The 19,137-nt window shown below is 38.6% G+C and overlaps 1 protein-coding gene across 2 annotated transcripts in view; it reads left to right on the top strand.

The window, feature by feature from the left end:
* LOC124625153 (zwei Ig domain protein zig-8-like) overlaps nucleotides 1–13,379 on the top strand; it is a 155,061-nt gene extending 141,682 nt beyond the window's left edge. The window contains exon 6 of one of the 2 annotated variants that reach the window (XM_047149151.1): nucleotides 12,865–13,379. In XM_047149151.1, the coding sequence (XP_047005107.1) occupies nucleotides 12,865–13,049 (185 nt within the window). In that variant the 3' untranslated portion in view covers nucleotides 13,050–13,379. The remainder of the gene's footprint in view (nucleotides 1–12,864) is intronic. The other variant, XM_047149152.1, reaches the window with a different exon arrangement.
* The last annotated feature ends 5,758 nt before the right edge of the window (nucleotides 13,380–19,137 follow it).

The following is a 19,137-nucleotide window of genomic DNA, read 5'->3' as shown; positions in this document are numbered from 1 at the left end:
AAATACGTTATTGGGGCAAGACGTATCTTTGTAGGTGCACCTTCAGTCACAATTGATGCACCATTACAAAGTCAACCGTGCACTGCTGCACTGGAATGTGAAAGAAAATACCGAACACCACAATTCTATACGTATCCACAAAACTTTCTACCCTGGCCTCCCCTTAAATGCAAACGTAAATTTTGTGTTGTGAAACACTAACGGTGGCGTGTTCACTGCACTTCTCCTCACAGAGCTACCACTTACATAATCCTGTGTTGTACTGAAGCGAGTTTTTGTATCACCTACGCATTTTCAGTAAACAAGTCATCTTTACCCTATTTGCATACACGAAAAAGTGTACTCATGGCTGATTCCTGATTCTCGTAGAAATATATCTTTTACGTAAGCTTCCTGGGCTAACCGAAAGCACAGAAATAAAGGCTGCTTACCGAAAGTGCTACTCCAATCAAAGATCCTACAAAACAAAACACTAAGTAGAATAGGCTGTCCATTATGTAACAGCGGAACACTTGTAGTGTAAATCGTTTCGGAAATACATTTAATCAAATGAGTCAGTATAATTCGTGAGGAGACATATTTGCAATGCAGATACACAAGAAAAAGACTATAAAACCAACAGCGAACTGCTTGCATCCAATCGTCCTTGTTATTCCTTAAATTTAAATAGAACATGAATCTGTTTTCAGTTTTTGACTCGACTATCTCAGTATGCAACTAGAGTCAATATGAAGTTCCACCACACGCAGTATCCCATCTAGTTTCTGATATTACGTGGTATTATTATTTAGGTTTTTGCTGTAGTGAATACCGTAGTATCTGTAAAAAATTTCGTTGTTTAAAATTGAGAGACCCAGGAGTCGAATTTACCTTTCAAGGGGTATGGTCATATCCTCTGTTCGATACAGTAAGAATGCAGGCTTGTAGAGGACAGTCACTTAGACGGAGTGCGCCTGCATCTAAAATGATTTTTTTAATTGTGCAAAATTGTCATCGAGACACGAATAAGCTCGTTATTTAAAAAAAAAAAAACCCTTCATCCATTATGAATAGGTTCTTTATTTCTTTTTTGTTCTTATCTGAAGAAAGAAAACAGAACACAAAATTATTTATGGGGTATAGGATAGGAGAGGACAGGAGAAGACGTTGAATCATAGTTCGGTTAATTTTGCCACTATAACACCCTAGATGGAAAACATGAAAACAGAGCGATTTTGTTTTCACAGGTCACATGATAAAACGGTTTTCATTTGGCTTTTCTCCATTTCGCATTGTGCTTCTAGGTTTGTGTTATATCGATGCAAGTTTCATTGGCACATAACAACGCTGTATGTCCTACGTACTAAGCTTAATTTTTTTTGAAACCTGTGTTTTTTGGATTTTTATGGATTGACTCTTACACAAAATATAACGACAACTAGCAAATATTTTCAGTGCTCTTTATTTATTTAAATAGCGCCGTTACCGATTTCTAACTTATAATAAAAACGTTTTATTATTAGATGTTGTGGTCTTCCTTCACGTCTACGAAAAGTGTGCCGCTGATCATACATACCTCACTCAAATAAAGAACTTCGTGTGGCATCTTTCCCACAAAGTAAAATTTTTATCAAACAATCATGCTCCTATCAGATCCTCACTGTTCTTCGATCCATCATCGTATGGCGTCTTTTCAGGTAAAATAAGTTATCATACCTAAATTAATTAAACATATATTTGGTAACTAATCAAGGCGGAAAATGTTTTCACGGGACGCTTAAAAACAATGATGAATACAAGAATTTGTCTTCTGGAGAAGAATGAGAATGGAACCAGAATGTAAACAGAACCCTTGCTCTTTTCACGAAAGCAGACTGTATGAGCCATTATCGCTTGGATGCCATATCTGTGATTCTCAGAATGCTTTGAGAAAAGAGCGTATAATGAAACAAGGCCAATTACGTAGAAATGTACCCGTTGGAAGAGATATAGTTCCTCTGCCTGCTGAAAATAAGATTTATTTGCGCTTCTGCTGAGTTGATATACTCGTCTGATCTGCATTTGCTTCGTTTGTCAGCTAGCAGCATTGTTATCTGTCAGAAGGCAGTCACACTCTTTTTTACGATTAATAGTTTTGTTTATTTCCCTCCTTGTGTCCAGTATACGATAACGATAATAATCACTGAAGTCGCCTTTTCAGTATACTCGCGAAAAAAGAGGATCATTACTGCAACAAATTCAGACAACAAACCTAGACAGAAAGATAAGGTCACTCCCACATAAATACAGCGGTGTAATTGTAGTGATGAGTAATATCGGATTGTTTCCAGCGGATTGAAAACGATGAGACGGCAATAGAGAAAACGAGAAGCAGGAATATTGTATATTACTGGTATCCGTTCAGTCGAAGTTGTTACCATTATGTCTTCCGATAAAGGATATTCCACGTAGAAACAGAATATTCATCTACATCAACAGCTTTACACCCCAAATGAGAGTGCCGCTGAAGGAAAAATTACGCGACACCTACCCTTCCCGCTACCTTATATGCCAAAATTTATCTAATTTTACACTCGCTGGGCCAAGTATAAGTTGGAGGAAAGACTATGTCACTACTCTACTAGAAATATGCCTCTCGTAATTTACAAATTGAAGCTTTCCATGAAATACGTCTCCGTAATGTCAAACATAAGGTTTTTTTTGTATTTGTTTTACTCTCTCGCTATGACTAAACAAACCCGACGCGAAACTTACCAAATTCCACACACCGTTCGTCAGAGTATCTTACATTAGTCGTACTCCATGGATCCCACGGAGAGTGGTCTCTGGGATATGGGAAGAAGTCAAATATGCATAAGTAATTTAATTCAAGTGCAATACAGTGACTTATCTTGCAGTTCCTACACTACAGCGTTAATTCTCCTCATAAAATAATCTAAAACATGACATAAAGTAGATGGTCTTCATTGGAGTACGAGCAGTCCAATAGACCATATGACTGACACCTTTCTGTAGTAATTTTAACCCCCGTCTTTGTAAAGATTTTTTTCTCTTCATGCTTGTCACCGTTTTTTGGAGAGTTTTTCTAATGATTTTTTTCTCTCTTCATGCTTGTCACCATTTTTTGAGAAAAGAGAAGTACTGGTAGCTACAACGTTTTATGTGTGTGTGCGTGTGTATGTATGTGTGTGTGTTTGTGTGTGTGTGTGTGTGTGTGTGTGTGTTCAAATGGTTCAAATGGCTCTGAGCACTATGGGACTTCACATCTAAGGTCATCCGTCCCCTAGGACTTAGAACAACTTAAACCTAACTACCCTAAGGACATCACACACATCCATGCCCGAGGCAGGGTTCTAACCTGCGACCGTAACAGTCGCGCAGTTTCGGACTGAAACGACTAGAATCGCTTGGCCACAGAAGCCGGCTGTGTGAGTGTGTGTGTGTGTTTATGTTTTTGCATGTGTGTCAGAATATCCAGATTTAAAAGACATTAACGTAGGATGCTGCAGAATGAGCACCAAACGTATTTCTTAAATGACACTTGTAAGTTAAGTACTGTCCCGTTCATTTTCTCAGAAAATAATTCCACAGCTCATTAGTTGGTGGGAATATGTAGAATAAACAAGTTACTTCGTTTCTAAATGTACTACAAATTGTGTAATTTGCGCAATGCAAACGTAGCTGAACTAAGGCGAAAGTATAGGCAGTGGGTTTTTCAGTGTAATTTGTGATCTAATAGCTCAGTATTTTGTGCATCTAGTATTTAATTCTTTTAAAAATCTATTTGTGTAGCATATTTAGTTATATGAGAACTACTGAAATGTATGTGCTGAGCCTTGATAAAATTCAGTGATACTTCATTTGCCTCAAACCATTTGTGGACGGTTCAAATATATCATTAGCCCCTTTTCAGTTAGGAAATCGCATATTTTTACTTATACGTTTATCATTAGCAAAGGACAAAATTGGTTTCTGAAGTTGCAAGTTGTAGATCACTTATATATATATCGAAAGTAACTAAGAATACAAAACGTAATCTTGTCGTACCGGTACACTATGATTTATTCAAATTCTGGGTGGCTTTTGAAGTTAAAGACTAACAAAAATTGCTTTCTGAAATTCAGACAAGATATAAACTATAAACGTACTGTATCTACTACTTCGTGTTGCAGTAGACTATCCCCGTTTTCTCCGTCAAAACCCTTAGCCAAGTCACAAAGAGTTTCCAGTGGTAGTCATTGCTGATATACTGCTTACTTCATGTCATCTGTCAAGATAAATGCAATCTTTTAGGTTAATATTTCCTTGTGAAATCCGAATAGTTTGCGTCTAGGTATGTTTTCAGCACTAGTTGTCAGTGTTTAGAAGTTTATTTATTTGATCTTCTCTAAGATGTTATAAAATACTTGGGTGGTCTGCAATGTTTCCCCTCCTGTTTGACCTCTGCTTAAGACAGTATTACTACTCAGCGCACATATTCGTTGAAAGCACCGATGATGGCTGTTAATCAATTGAAATCGATTTGCAAAAGTAAATAAATAAAACATGTTTTTGTGACTGGTTGCTGCATATTTGGTAATTATATGGTTTACGGTCGCTGCACAACTTGGGAACCACATGGAGCTCACCGTTCATATTGTCGCTACTATGACGTGATTACTAATCCCCGTCTCTGTACTGACGCCACAGGTAAACCCGGCATATTTGTAGCTACAAGTTCCAAGATACTTCCTTTCGTGTTGGCTGCCGAACTAGCTGCTCAAGACAGTTTCAGGAAATGTGTTCAAAAGTACTTCACAACACTTTCTGTCTCTACACCCCGCAATGAATCTATAAATTCCCAATCTATACTAGGCAGGTTAAAGTCACTAGTAACTAGTACTGCATGAGCTGGCCATAGACTGTCTCTGAATGACTACAGAACTGTCACAGTGGAGTTAGTCGGTGGTCAAAAACCCAACAATTAACTTGGTTTCTCCTAGAAGTGTTATGCGTGACCCGATAACTTCTCTATCACACTTAATTTAAACTTCAGTAGAGACAATATTTTTCCCTGCTGCAGTGAACTCTCCCTCTCCTACGGCGTCTTATATGTCTGTCCAATGATCATCCGAAGACTCACTAAATATCTCAGATCCGAAGAATGGTTTCAGGTTCAAAAATTTCCTGAGGGCGGTAAAATCGGGGACTTTACTACGAGTACTTAGACAGTTTACTGATAAAATTGTTTTTACTCCGAACGCTGTGTGATTTCCCTTTATCAGTATCGACTGTCGAGTGTCCATGATAGTATCTCAAACTACCGCCTAGCCTAAAAAACTACCTGCTACCCGAGTAGCTGCTTCTTTTTTTAGAGCACCACACACCAATCAAGGGGAGTCCAACAAATTTCCATCGATAACACAGGACCAGAATCCGGTAGCCAAGACCATCACAGAGTCGACGCAGCCTTTGTTTAAGATCCCCGCGTTACAAGTGCCTTTTGCCCGAAAGCTCGAGTGCCTCATAATCTTCTCCTCTGTACGGTTAGTAGCAGTCTATCATTATCATAATACTGTTATTCAGACGACTGATAACTCAGAAAGAAAAAGTTGCTGTTGATCAAGGCGTATACCGTCTAATGAAAGCCCATCACTTGATATTTCTGTATACTATAATTATCTTCGGCGGAAACTATACGTATCAGCACCCTTTAGAAATTTATTTGGGCGCACTTTTATTATCTACATCTACATCCATACTCAACAAGCCACCTGACGGTGTGTGGCGGAGGGTACCTTGAGTACCTCTATCGGTTCTCCCTTCTATTCCAGTCACATATTGTTCGTGGAAAGAAAGATTAACGGTATGCATCTGTGTGGGCTCTAATCTCTCTTTTTATCCTCATGGTCTCTTCGCGAGATATACGTAGGAGGGAGCAATATACTGTTTGACCCTTCGGTGAAGGTATGTTCTCGAAACTTCAGCCAAAGCCCGTACCGAGCTACTGATCGTCTCTCCTGCAGAGTCTTCCACTGGAGTTTATCTATCATCTCCGTAACACTTTCGCGATTACTAAATGATCCTGTAACGAAGCGCGCTGCTCTCCGTTGGATCTTCTCTATCTCTTTTAACAACCCTATCTGGTACGGATCCCACACTGCTGAGCAGTATTCAAGCAGTGGGCGAACAAGCGTACTATAAACTACTTCCTTTGTTTTCGGATTGCATTTCCTTAGAATTCTTCCAATGAATCTCAGTCTGGCATCTGCTTTACCAACGATCAACTTTATATCATCATTCCATTTTAAATCACTCCTAATGCCTACTCCCAGATAATTATTTATGGAATTTACTGCTTCCAGTAGCTGACGTGCTATATTGTAGCTAAATGATAAGGGATCTATCTTTCTATGTATACGCTGCAAATTACACTTGTCTACATTGAGATTCAATTGCCATTCACTGCACCATGCGTCAATTCGCTGCAGACCCTCCTACATTTCAGTACAATTTTCCATTGTTAAAACCTCTCGATATACCACAGCATCATCCGCAAAAAGCCTCAGTGAACTTCCGAAGTCATCCACAAGGTCATTTATGTATGTTGTGAGTAGCAACGGTCCTGCGACACTCCCCTGACGCACACCTGAAGTCACTCTTGCTTCGGAAGACTTCTCTCCATTGAGAATAATATGCTGTGTTCTGTTATCTAGGAACTCTTCAATCCGAACACACAATTGGTCTGATAGTCCATATGCTCTTACTTTCTTCATTAAAGGACTGTGGGGAACTGTATCGAACGCCTTGCGGAAGTCAAGAAACACGGCAGCTACCTGGGAACCCGTGAATTATCTGGAGAGCATTCGTGTAAGGCGTTTCTGCGAGATGGATACACTCTCTGGATTTTGAGAACACGGGCAGTAGTAGCTATGCAGCAGTGATCATATAGAAGCGATGTTGTAGGTGCTTGTGCTATGCCGAATTACGATGTGAAGTTCCTTCGGACATGCGATCATGTCCGAAGGAATAGGTACTGTGGTCACTACAGCCGTCATGAAACACGTGGAATGTTTTCGTAGTTACGAATATGGGCTACCATCAGCTATGTAATGGAAGGACAACAACAATACAGTAAAATGTCTCCCATGTACCGGAATATGCATAATGGATGTACGAGTACAGGATGTAGGCGAATGGTTGACGACATATGGAATTTTGGTCCTGATCGTGAGTCGTGCTTGGATAGCTAAATGGTAAGACGATATTTCCCAGTCAGCGGAAAATCTGGGATCGAGTCCCGGTGCAGCACAAATATTTGTTGTCGCCATTCCGTTACACAGCTAATAGTAGCCCATATTCGCAACTGCGAAAACATTTCTTGGTCATATAGAGGTTACTCACTACCTCGAGCTCGCAACTCGTTGAATTCGTGCCAAATACATCAAAATGTTAGTGAGATATTACAAACTGACCAGTTGCTCTGTTTTAAGTGCGTTGTAGATAGATGTTCTCGTTTATCTTTTAAGTAATAGTTTGTATCATCCAAGGAAGTTGAAATGTGTAATGGTAGAGACACAGCAAAATCACAATAGTAATCCGTGGTAGTTGCTACATATTTTATTAAAATCAAAAGCATTGTAAAATCACCATCACAATAATATGGGAGACTGCCTTACAAGGTCAGATTACTTGGACAAATAACAGATAAATTTCTTTAAACGGAACAAGACCCATAAAACTAGAAATTTGAGTATGGCTAGGTAAATATACTCAAGTAAAGCTTTGCTGAAATAGTACAAATGTCAATACAGTTCCCATCGTACTCTCAATACTTCTAATCAGCTGTGGAACTGATTAAGGGTAAGAACACACATTCTTTAAGGTTTGGCCGGCCAGAGTGGCCGAGTGTTTCTAGGCGCTTTAGTCTGGAACCGCGCGACCGCTACCGTCGCAGGTACGAATTCTGCCTCGGGCATGGATGTGTGTGATGTTCTTAGGTTAGTTAGGTTTAAGTAGTTCTAAGTTCTAGGGGACTGATGACCTCAGAAGTTAAGTCCCATGGTGCTCAGTGCCATTTGAGCCTTTAAGGTTTGGCTAGCCAACTTTCCTAAACAAAACTATATACAAATGACTAAAACAATTAAGCAGGTGCTTTAATTTTGACCAAACCAATCTTCAAATTTACTTACTCAGTTGATTAACCAACAACATTCTTAGAATGATGACATATAGAACGTGACCATTTGACAATACCCCTAAAATGAGGTTGCTTCAATATTGCGTGTGAATTAGCGATAGACGCGAGCAGACCAAGGATTCAAATCAATACGAGAATTCCACGAGACAGGAAATGACATAGAAATGTACTCAACTTTGCACTACAATTCAGCTTCAGTTGCTCCATCGGAAAGATGGATCACACAACAGTGATAACATAACCCAATGTGTAAAGGAGAGGATAGGGCCTTAAATATCTCTCTCTCCCCCGCTGTGCCCTGCTCCCAGTATGCTCTCGTCGACCAGCTGAGAAGTGATTTAAGATAAAATCAAAATCGGGAGAAGCGTAAAAAGGTTTTACATTCATCCTTCCGGATATTCATGCGGTAGCTTAGGCATTACACAAGGCAGCGTGCTAAAATTTTTTGATGATATTACTCAGAGTTCTTTATTTGTATTCTTTCGGTAATCCTTTTGAGAACTGACACAGTACATTGATCCAAGTAAACTTATCAGAGAGACTGTAGGTATCTGTTTCTCGCGTAATCAATTTGATTATGTGAGCTGTATCGGTTTTTGTGACGTAAGTGGGAGGCGTTATGTTTTCTCGTACCGAACTACAGACAGTGTTGAGTACCGCTTAACTTTGAGGCGGCGCCGAAGCCACACATTAGCCTTCGGAACAATCTCAACCGAAGCCCCTCCTGCAGGCAATTCTCTCAACCGTGGCGACTGAAGCCGTAGGAAGGGCCGTGCTATAAACACTGTTAAGCCACCGCCTGCCTATACTGCTGCCGCTAGACGCCAGAGCTTAGAAAAGCATTTCGTAATATTAATTCTCATTCTGCTGTTACGATGGTCCACCTCCACAGCTGGGCGCTGAACGAGTCTCTCCGGTGTGGAACTCCGGGGTACAGTTTCTCGTGTTGCCACTGGTTTTCCCTTGGCTAGAGCACTGGATTGGGATTCACTCCGGCTCATGAGGTCAAAATGAGGTGCAAGTTCGACAAACCTGGAAACGACCGAAGATCGGAGGGCGTTGTGTGGATTCTATGACCTGCCACACCACATACACAGGACGCCATTAGTAGGATATAGCACAGCGGGTGATTGGCTTCATATGGCATCAGGACCCGCAAGTGGTGGATGTATCTCCTACTACGGCCACATGTGAAATGAACACATTACGATAATATGTACCAGCCAGAGGGAGATGTTTTGAAACAACACAGGGTAGGCATTCCTTTAACATCGATCATTTGTGGAACGCCTCCACATACCTGTAATCTTAGATCGAGAAGTCTGAAGTAGTGGGATGGAATACATTTACATCGTTGGTACGGAGTAAGAAAACATATGTTAACCGTTAATGATTTCTGACATTCCAGGTTAGCCGAGTTGGCTGTGAAGTTATTCAGAGAGAAAGACCACGTAAGAAAAAGCCGTAATAGAAAGCCATGAGAGAAAATGTAATTTTTTGGAATTTTTAATGTTGTGCTAAGAGAGGTTCAGAAGTATATCAACCACAGTTTTGCAACAATTTTGTTGTTATAGAAAGTTTTCAACAGGTGCTACAGTTATAAACGTTTCAAAATGTGGCGTATGTACTAGCTTCTTTGCACGAGTGGCATCGTTACACAGTGCTCGTTCGTATCCGTTCATACAGTCCTGCTGTTGTTAAAAAATGGTCGTGGAATCCGTTATTCTCATCAACGTCCCTTCCTCAACCTCAAAAAGTGTTTTGTACACAAGACTTTAAACGTAACTTAGGAAATAAAGACGCTAGAGAGGGAATTCCTACAATGTCGTTGAAAACTGAAATATGACCAAATAAAGAGACACATTCTTGGGTTATGCCGACTTGGAAAAAGCGTTCGACAGCGTCAAACGTTAAAAGATGTTCGAAATTCTGAGAAAAATAGGAGTAAACTATGGGAACGACGGCTAATGTACAGAATGTACAAGGACCAAGAGTAAACAATAAGGAAGGATGACCAAGTATGAGGTGCTCAGATTAAAAAGGTGAGAGACAGGAATGCAGTTTTACGCCCTTATTGTCCAATCTCCAGAACACAGAAGCAATGACGGAAATAAAGAGAGGTTCAAGAGTGGAATTAAAACTCAACGTGAAAATATATTAATTGTAACATTCTCTGATGACATTGCTGTTCTCATAGGGAGGAAGGATTGCAGAATCTGCTAAATGGAATAAACAGTCTGATGAATACAAAATGTGAATTGAGAGTAAACCGAAGTAAGATGAAAATAATGGGAAGTGACAGAAATGACAACGGCGGGCAACTTAACTTCATGATTAGTGATCACAAAGTAGACGACGATAACGAATTCTGCTACCTGGGCAGCAAAATCACCCATGGCCGACGGAGCAAGAAATTTCTGAGTATGTACGTTTGGAGCACAGTATTGTATGATAGTCAAACGGCCTTTGGGAAAAACGGAAAAGAAGGGAATCAAAGCATTTGAGATGTGGTACTACATAAGAATGTTGAAAATTAGGTAGACTGGTAAGGTAAGGAATAAGGAAATTCTGCGGAGAATCGGCAAGGAAACGAATACACAATAAACACTGACAAGAAGAAGGGACAGAATGACGGAACATTTTGTTAAGACATCACAGAGTAACTTCCATGGTACAAGAGGGAACTGTAAAGAGTAAAAACTATAGAGGGAGACAGAGAATGGAACACATCGAGCAGATAACTGAAGAGGTAAGTTGCAAGAGGTTGGCACAGGAGAGAAATTCGTGAGGGGCCTCATCAGTCTTGCCAGAAGACATTACGACACACTTCAGATGAGCAAGGTAGCCATGAAACCCTGCTAATCGTATTTCAGGGTACATAAACAGCAGGTGTTGAGAAAGATCCGCAAACTGAGCTCGGGCTCTGTCATCTTGGAACCTCATCTGTTTATTCATTGCAAACGGGACAACGCTTCCAAACAATAATGTGTACTTACGTGCAAGTATGGAGGGAGGAAGATACGGGCCTATTATCCAAACATTGGCTATGTGGTGGTACCCCGTCTCTAGTCTGTGGTCACTGAATGACTTATGAAAAGTTCTTGTGTCTCTTAATTATTTCTATTCTGGTGGACCTGTAGTCATCTGAAAAAGAACATATGCAGAGTAGAGAGTATCGATCAATTAGTGACACATCTCTCATTGTTCCAATGCGAAATGAGGTCTAAGGCTAGAGTTATGATTGCTATGTCTGACAGTGGTAAGGGTGTATCTAAGGCTGCCGTATTACATTTCACAAATCACTGCGTACGACGTATCTTGTATTTGAAAGTATTAATGTATCGATTGATGGCTCCTCACTCGCGTGAACTAATTCTGTCCCTTTTGAAGATAGAAGTCGGTTCAATTGTTCTTTTCCTTCATTGCATTATGCCACCACTTAGCTGGTTTACCTTAACAGTTGTACCAAGCTGAAAACATGTTCTACATCAGATGCCTCCTGCAAGGGTATTTGTTTTAGTAAGATTCGCATTTGTTTATGTTCGCACGAAAGTATGTCTCCAATTTGTTAATCCGCACACTAAAAGCATGTGTGCCAGTTGTGAATCTGGACAGAGAGCAATTTCGCATTGGTTCAGCAACTATTCACTTCAATGTGTGAAGAGTGAAGACAGTCTCACGTTAGTCCTGTTACTACAGCGTACATGTCACGCCGTCTACAATGCCTTAGTAATTTTCAACTGTAAACCTTATAATGAATGGCTACAAGCTGGTTCGTTTAACTACCCATCAATGTTAGCCACTATGTATACAATAAATTTATCGTGAAAGGAAGATTCATGGGCTCTCGTCATTGACTGAAAGTGTTATTTCACAATAAATTTGGCTTTGTGATACTCGGTCCTTAACCACTAGCCTTGATGCTTATATCACTGGGACACAATCACTTTACATTCCTTCCCGCAAAGAATTTCGTTGTTTTTCATAAAACATCCTTCAAAAGACCTCCAACATCTCAATATGTGTGCACCATTACCAAGAACCATTATCATATCTTCCTCTTCATCATTTGGAATAAGCATAAAATCGCCATCATCATTCTATAAACACTTCAATGTGCAATTTAACCTTAATAATCATATTATTTGAATGAGAACTGTTTCATTAAAATTAACTACTGAATACCGGCAATGTGACCACTGCTAGCCAAACCCGATCATCTGCATGGCGAGAAGTTAGTATATGTAAATGACTATCAAAGGAAAAATATTACTCTGAAACTGACGGCAATGTACTCTCATGGTATGGACTCTTACTATGACACTGTTACATTCTTATTATCAGCAGACCCGTTCACCACATAAATTAGCTAGTTATAAAAGCCACAAATCGGACATCGATCTACCACGGTAATACACCTGTGCTGTGTTTCAAACACATAAATATTATTGTAGTATTGTCCAGCTACTATGTCAACCCTTTTGTAACATTAGATAATGAATGTCTTCACTTTAGTCCTTTCTGTTGGCGACACTGGAAACATTTCTTTCCCTTCGTGTCTCCCTCATCTTATATCCTTCGAATGTCGGGCAAGTGGATATCACTTCTTTTCCTCGACGAAGCTCATTTTTGGTGTCAGCTCCATGTGTATCATTTATATTGTCATTATCTGTTTTGTAATCAATTTGAAACATTGATTTCCTCAGGTGACCTTCCAGCGGCAATGCAGCGTAGTGGAGCCCCTGGGCGGGCCGCCCAGCGGCTGTTGCTGACGCTAGGGTGGTTCCTGCCCCTGGTAAACCTGCTGCCCGTGGCCACCACAGACTACTACTCCTGGCTCTTTGGCCGCCTGCGACACGCGAATGCTGCCCACAGCAAGCCAGTCAGATAATAGCCACTGTGGGAGTGTGAATATCCATCTGTGTATCCTTGATAGCATGGAGACATCACTTTTAAAACATACTCTCGATCAAAGGAACTACAAGCTGTATGAGAATGAAACTGCGAAAATTTTATGCCTGAATTATAGATACCTAACAGAAATTAAAAGAATAATATATATATATTTGCTAATAGCAATGATATTTTTCTAGAAAACAACGACTGTGTCTTTGTATCTTTGTCGCCATAACTCATCAGGTATTATGTGCACTATTATGTTTAGAAAACCAAACAGATGATGAATTTTTACCTGTGATACTAAATAAAGGAATACCAAATATTTGCGAATACATAATCATCCAAGAGCGTAGTGTTAACTTCCCAAACCTATATGATACAACAGAAGATACCTTTACTTTATGTCATTGAAAGAAATACACACTTTATCTTCATCAACCATCTTTTGCATATTTTTAGGATGGTAAGTAAATTTATATGCACACCAAAATGTACATTTCTACACCAATTGTGTCTTGGTGCTACATGTAGCACATGTCACATGCTGTACATGAATCATAGTTTCCACTCACAGGTACAAATCACATATTTACATATGTAAACGTTTGCGATCATGGAACTATTCGGAATTTGTTTATAGTGTTACTCAGTCACATGTTTAATATTATCTGACATTTTATTCTTTAACATGATTTAAGGAAACGATTCTCTTAGGAGACGATCTACATTTTGTGGCAAGGTCATATACAGGGTGAGTCACCTAACGTTACCGCTGGATATATTTCGGACACACTCTATTCCACTCCGTAATTGAAAACGGAAACCACGTGTGTGCGTGTACCTCACCCCTCATGGTAATGTACATGTGCGTCAGTGAAAAAGACCAATAAAAAGGTGTTAGCATGTGGACGTAATGTGCTGTTCCAGTCTCTTTTGTACCTAAGGTCCATCACCGTTCCCTTTGGATCCCTACGTAATTCGGTGCTCTCCGATACACACGATCGAACAGCGGAGGAGGGGTACTCAAGCGTCAACTTTAGGTTACAATATCTTCGGATGTAGATAACATTTTACAATGCAACAAACGGCACTAATTACGTATTTCTTTATATGTTCAGATGTGCTAACAAAACTAACGTGGTTCCATTTTGAAAAACGTAGGTTTGTGTTAAAAAACATACTTCCGCGCATTTTTGTATGGTTTGTATTAAACAATTACACTAGCCCCTCTCCTCACGTTCGGTCTGTGGAATCGGTTCGTCAGTATTTGATGTGGTTTACGAAATATATCCAGTGGTAACGTTAGGTGACTCACCCTGTACATAATCATTGAACTTTTCCTCTTGACATGCAAAATGATCTGATAACACTTAATAAAGAGTTACAAGCTAGTTGTGAAGTTGTGTTTAAAATTCCTAAGTAGCCGCTTATGTGGTATAAAGTGTGTATACTTAACTCTGTGCCATAACTTTTTTAAAGGCAGAGCTTACGTTACAGTAATAAATAATACTCAGTGAGTCTGTTGTTTCGGTATACAACTAGTTCTGTTGTTGTTGATGTTGTTGTTTTCATTGTTGTGGTCTTCAATATGAAGAGTGCTTCGATTCTCCTCTATGATACCTTATCCTGTACAAGCACAAATAATGAGTGCCACATACATCCTTTTGAACCTGCTTAATGTATTCATCTCTTGCTATCACTCTACAAAGTTAGAAGCAGAACTTAACTTTTTGATGTGTTTAGTGCTATTCTGTAACACACAGAGGAAATTGATTCAGATATTTCTGCACCAATTAGTAGCGTTTGGCACTTTAGAAGTTATCCGATCTATTTCTTTTTTCTTGAATACATTCGAAAAAATATTCAGCGTCACTTACGTGTTGCGTCCTTCGAAGCAAAGCAAGTAGAATTTAGTACTGTAAACAGAAATTTAAAAGAAACTCACCGCTATACAGCCTCTCTAAGTGGCGATGTATCAAGTTTTCCAAGAAACTGTGTCTCAAGTTGTGTAAGTTCCGAACAGCGACAATATCAACCATAAACGTAGCTACTATGAAGTATTCGTTAACTCCGATAGTCACCTGGGTTTAATATTTCAAAGTTATTCTAAACTAAAACAATAAACAATATCGTAACTAGTTCAAATGGTTCAAATGGCTCTAAGCACTATGGGACTTAACATCTGTGGTCATCAGTCCCCTAGAACTTAGAACTACTTAAACCTAACTAACCTTAGGACATCACACACATCCATGCCCGAGGCAGGATTCGAACCTGCGACCGTAGCAGTCGCGCGGTTCCGGACTGAGAACCGCATGACCACCGCGGCCGGCTGTAACTAGTTCCCAGGAAGCTGCTTCGAAAACCTCTTAGATGCATCTACAAAGTTCTACCACGTCATTTGACTGAAAAGTAACTCACTAGCATACAGTAATGAAGAACTTATATAAAAAACCATTAGTGAACCTGCAAAACCGATGAACACTAATTCAGAGCTAAACAAATCCTGTCAGCAGTTTATTATGTTAATATTGATACTGTATAGAAATCCTGTGAGGACGTTATCAGTAGAAAGGTCGTCTTTATTTCTTAGGAGAATGAAAAGATTGTCTCGAAATTCTAATGGCAAAGAGAGATTGTCTCAGCTTGGAATTATTCCAATAGAAGCTAGCCTACTAAGAGAATTTAGAAGGATGAAACGTTTCTTTTAGGAAATGGCCACCAAATTTCCGTCTCACGATAGACGAATAGAATTTCAACTCCATGGATCTTGCAAAGGTGATACACTGAAGTGTCAAGGATGAGTTTGAAGCTAGAAACTAATAATACTTTATAAAAGTTTGCTAATAGTATTATAAATTTGTACTGTGTCTAATTATTCCAGTATCATGTCAGTTTGATTTATTAACAGTTGTAATTTCAATTTTTAATAATTTAAAATTTAAATGAATCAAAATATTCAGTGCTTCGGCTATCTGAAGCGTCACAACACGCCACTGTCTATGGATATGGAAGAGAGCAGAATAGCGGAGCGGGTAAGAGGTCGAACAGCAAAAATACATAGCGGAAGTGGACTCTTAACAGCATACTCCGAATCTGCTCACGTTTTCCTGGTCCTGATACGGAAAAGATGTTGGAATTACATGCAAATAAAAGTTATAAAACTTTTTAAAAAGTTTAATGTGTTTTGTAGAAGAGCAGTTATTTTATGCTGGAGGGCACTGATAAGAACAAAACTGTTTTATTCACGGCAAAAACAGATTAAATTGGATTGAAATTAACCTTCAGAAACCCATTTATGTAGATGAATTTGGAGTAGTTTCGCCAGACACGAACAAAGAGGAAACGATCTGTCATTTCTGGTTTGCAATAGAAATTACCAACTGGCGAAGTCCTACATAGCTTCTTCTACATGTGACATTGGTGAAAAAAGTATGAAATATATTACACATGATAGGTTATAACATTTTTATACCATAGTGTCTGAGATGCACATGCCGATATTTACCACGTCAGATGAATAAGTACGATGTCTCCAGTTCTGTGGTCTGCTCAATCATTTGACCCAATTGAATTGGTATACTTTCAGTGAGAAGTCTTTAACGAATTGATTTATGTATCAGGTTTCCTCATGACAGAGATGCTTCATCACTTCGTGGAGGCACCTAAAACGTTTTGACAACATTAGACAATATATGGAATAAGGACACATTTAATAGTCTGAAATGTCCACCCATGTTTTGAAGCAAGATGAGGATATTGGTTCTCTGAGACTGTATGAGGTACATATCTTATGAACACATCTTGTTAACTTATTATTGGAAACGCATAAATACAAATGTACAACAATCTGATAAAACGATTTAAGATATTTTCATATGAATTACTTTTCTGTTATGGAAGGAAAACAAATCCAGATACATCCAATTTCTTTTGTTGTATCCTGTACACATACAATTAGTCACATGGAAACCCTATATTATTTCTAAAATATTTTTATGATGTTGAACAGAAAATTATGAAAAATTATCAAAGTTAAAAAATACTAATATGGCAGACATGTATTTTCTAGATGAGAAATGATGTATTATTATTAATATTATAGACAGCTCTAAAAAGGAAAGTAAAATTAATGAAGTGACGATATTACATGTCCAATAATATTGAACTATCATATTTATTAGTTTATTTGAAATACAAGAGCTAGCCCAACTGTTTATCTCTCGACTTACCTGTTTATCGAGGACAATGAATGATCAGTATAGCCCTCTGTTCTTCTAGAGACGACTACCGATCGCTGCATGAAGTCTTTCATGTTCTCATTCCTTAACATTGCAAATCTAGTAAAAGGTTCTACATATCTCTTATACATGGCAAAAATTACGCCTGGAACAGGTCAGGATATAGTTATATAAATGTCGAATTTTGGTGTCTTCTTACAAAGATTCCACACGACGGTCCACTTTCACTTATACCATGTCTATTATTAATTATTTTGTTTCGGTGATGTGTTCTAGAGACGCCTGCTTGTCCCCCATTGTATCCAAATTTCTGCCAAAATCTAAGCTTTCTGCTGTATGTAAATTTATAGTGTGTCTGATGTTACATTGCAAGAACAAATTCCATAAACAGTTTTGTGTACATTAAGTTAAATAGATGTACGTTACTTTGTTTGTAAAAATTCTTATCTCATAACTACATCAACAGACAGACGTTTACTCTCTCAAAGACATCTCCTTTTATATTTTAATTCTGTGTGACTTTCGTCATACAAACATGTAACACATTCATTGAATCATTTGTATTTCATTTAGGTCATTGCTGTGTAAGATTTACTCTCAAGCTATACACGTTATGAAATCATTGTTATTTAATTTTCGCACAAATGTTGAATACATATGTACCAAGTGTACTCTTTATTTCTCTGAATGTATGTCTGTAGCTGAGTTGGAATGTTCCCATTATTTCATCCATTACGACACTTACGAGTCGATAGGGCCATACGAATCAACAGGGTTTTCTCATTCATCGTTAATGCATTTTTCCCTGCAGGAAAATTTGGTTCATATGAGTATTTTCTCTTATGTGTCTCCACATTTTGATATGTAGGAATATAGGATTCCTGCGGTATTTTGAACCTGAGTACCTATGCATAGGATTTGTATAAATTCAGGAACTGATCTCTTATTGCAGTCTATAGCTTACACCTACATACATAGTAGTTAAAATAAAACAAATCAATAATAAAAAAGACTGGTAAAAATAGTTTTACTATTTTTTGATACAGACTGATATAGGTTCATTGAGTTCATATACAGGGATGGCTCAATCTACCCTCTACCAGGCATATAAGTGTGATATGCAGAGCATCAAATTACATGTAGATACAGGCTTGAAATTGGAACTTCAGAAGCTGTAACAAGCTAAAAATGTCGACAAACTAATTCAGAAACAACCAACCGATATTTTCCATAATAGAAAATCTGTAACGATAAAGGTGCAGGCCGATTACTTTTAGAAGCAACTTCCTTTTTGAAGTATATATTTGTATTTTGTTCTTAGAGAGACTGATCGCATTACATTTATTAAGTATGCACATTCCGTGAATGAATAATTTATTCATTCATTTTTAGCATTTCAGTTAATACCGTTCACGTACTGAACGAATGGAAGGAATTAATCAGCTGAATATTACAGCACAAGCAAAACCTATAATTACACTTCTCATGGATTACTTTCACAGCCCACCACAGATTTTACAAATTACTTCTATATCAGCTAATTTCCTTCATAAGACACAGCAACTAAGTATAGGGTATCACCTGTTATATTTGATACGTGTAGGGGTGAAGTATATGGTGACTAACCATGACTAAGAAAACAAAAAAAAAATAATTTAGTACGAGCTCTGCAAGGGTAGAGTATCCTCGTTTCTACTAAAAACGTGATTCAGAATAAAGAAGGCCCTTAATGCTTTTGCCTGTACATTCCCTGTAAGCAGAGTGTTATCAAGATTCCAAGGTAATGCCACTAAGGCCTCTTTTGGACCCTGTTTCAACGGAGGGACCAGAAGTGTGGCT

The sequence above is a fragment of the Schistocerca americana genome, chromosome 1 (assembly GCF_021461395.2).
Source record: "Schistocerca americana isolate TAMUIC-IGC-003095 chromosome 1, iqSchAmer2.1, whole genome shotgun sequence".
Taxonomy (NCBI): Eukaryota; Metazoa; Arthropoda; class Insecta; order Orthoptera; family Acrididae; genus Schistocerca; species Schistocerca americana.
This window is presented reverse-complemented; position numbering and strand designations above follow the sequence as displayed.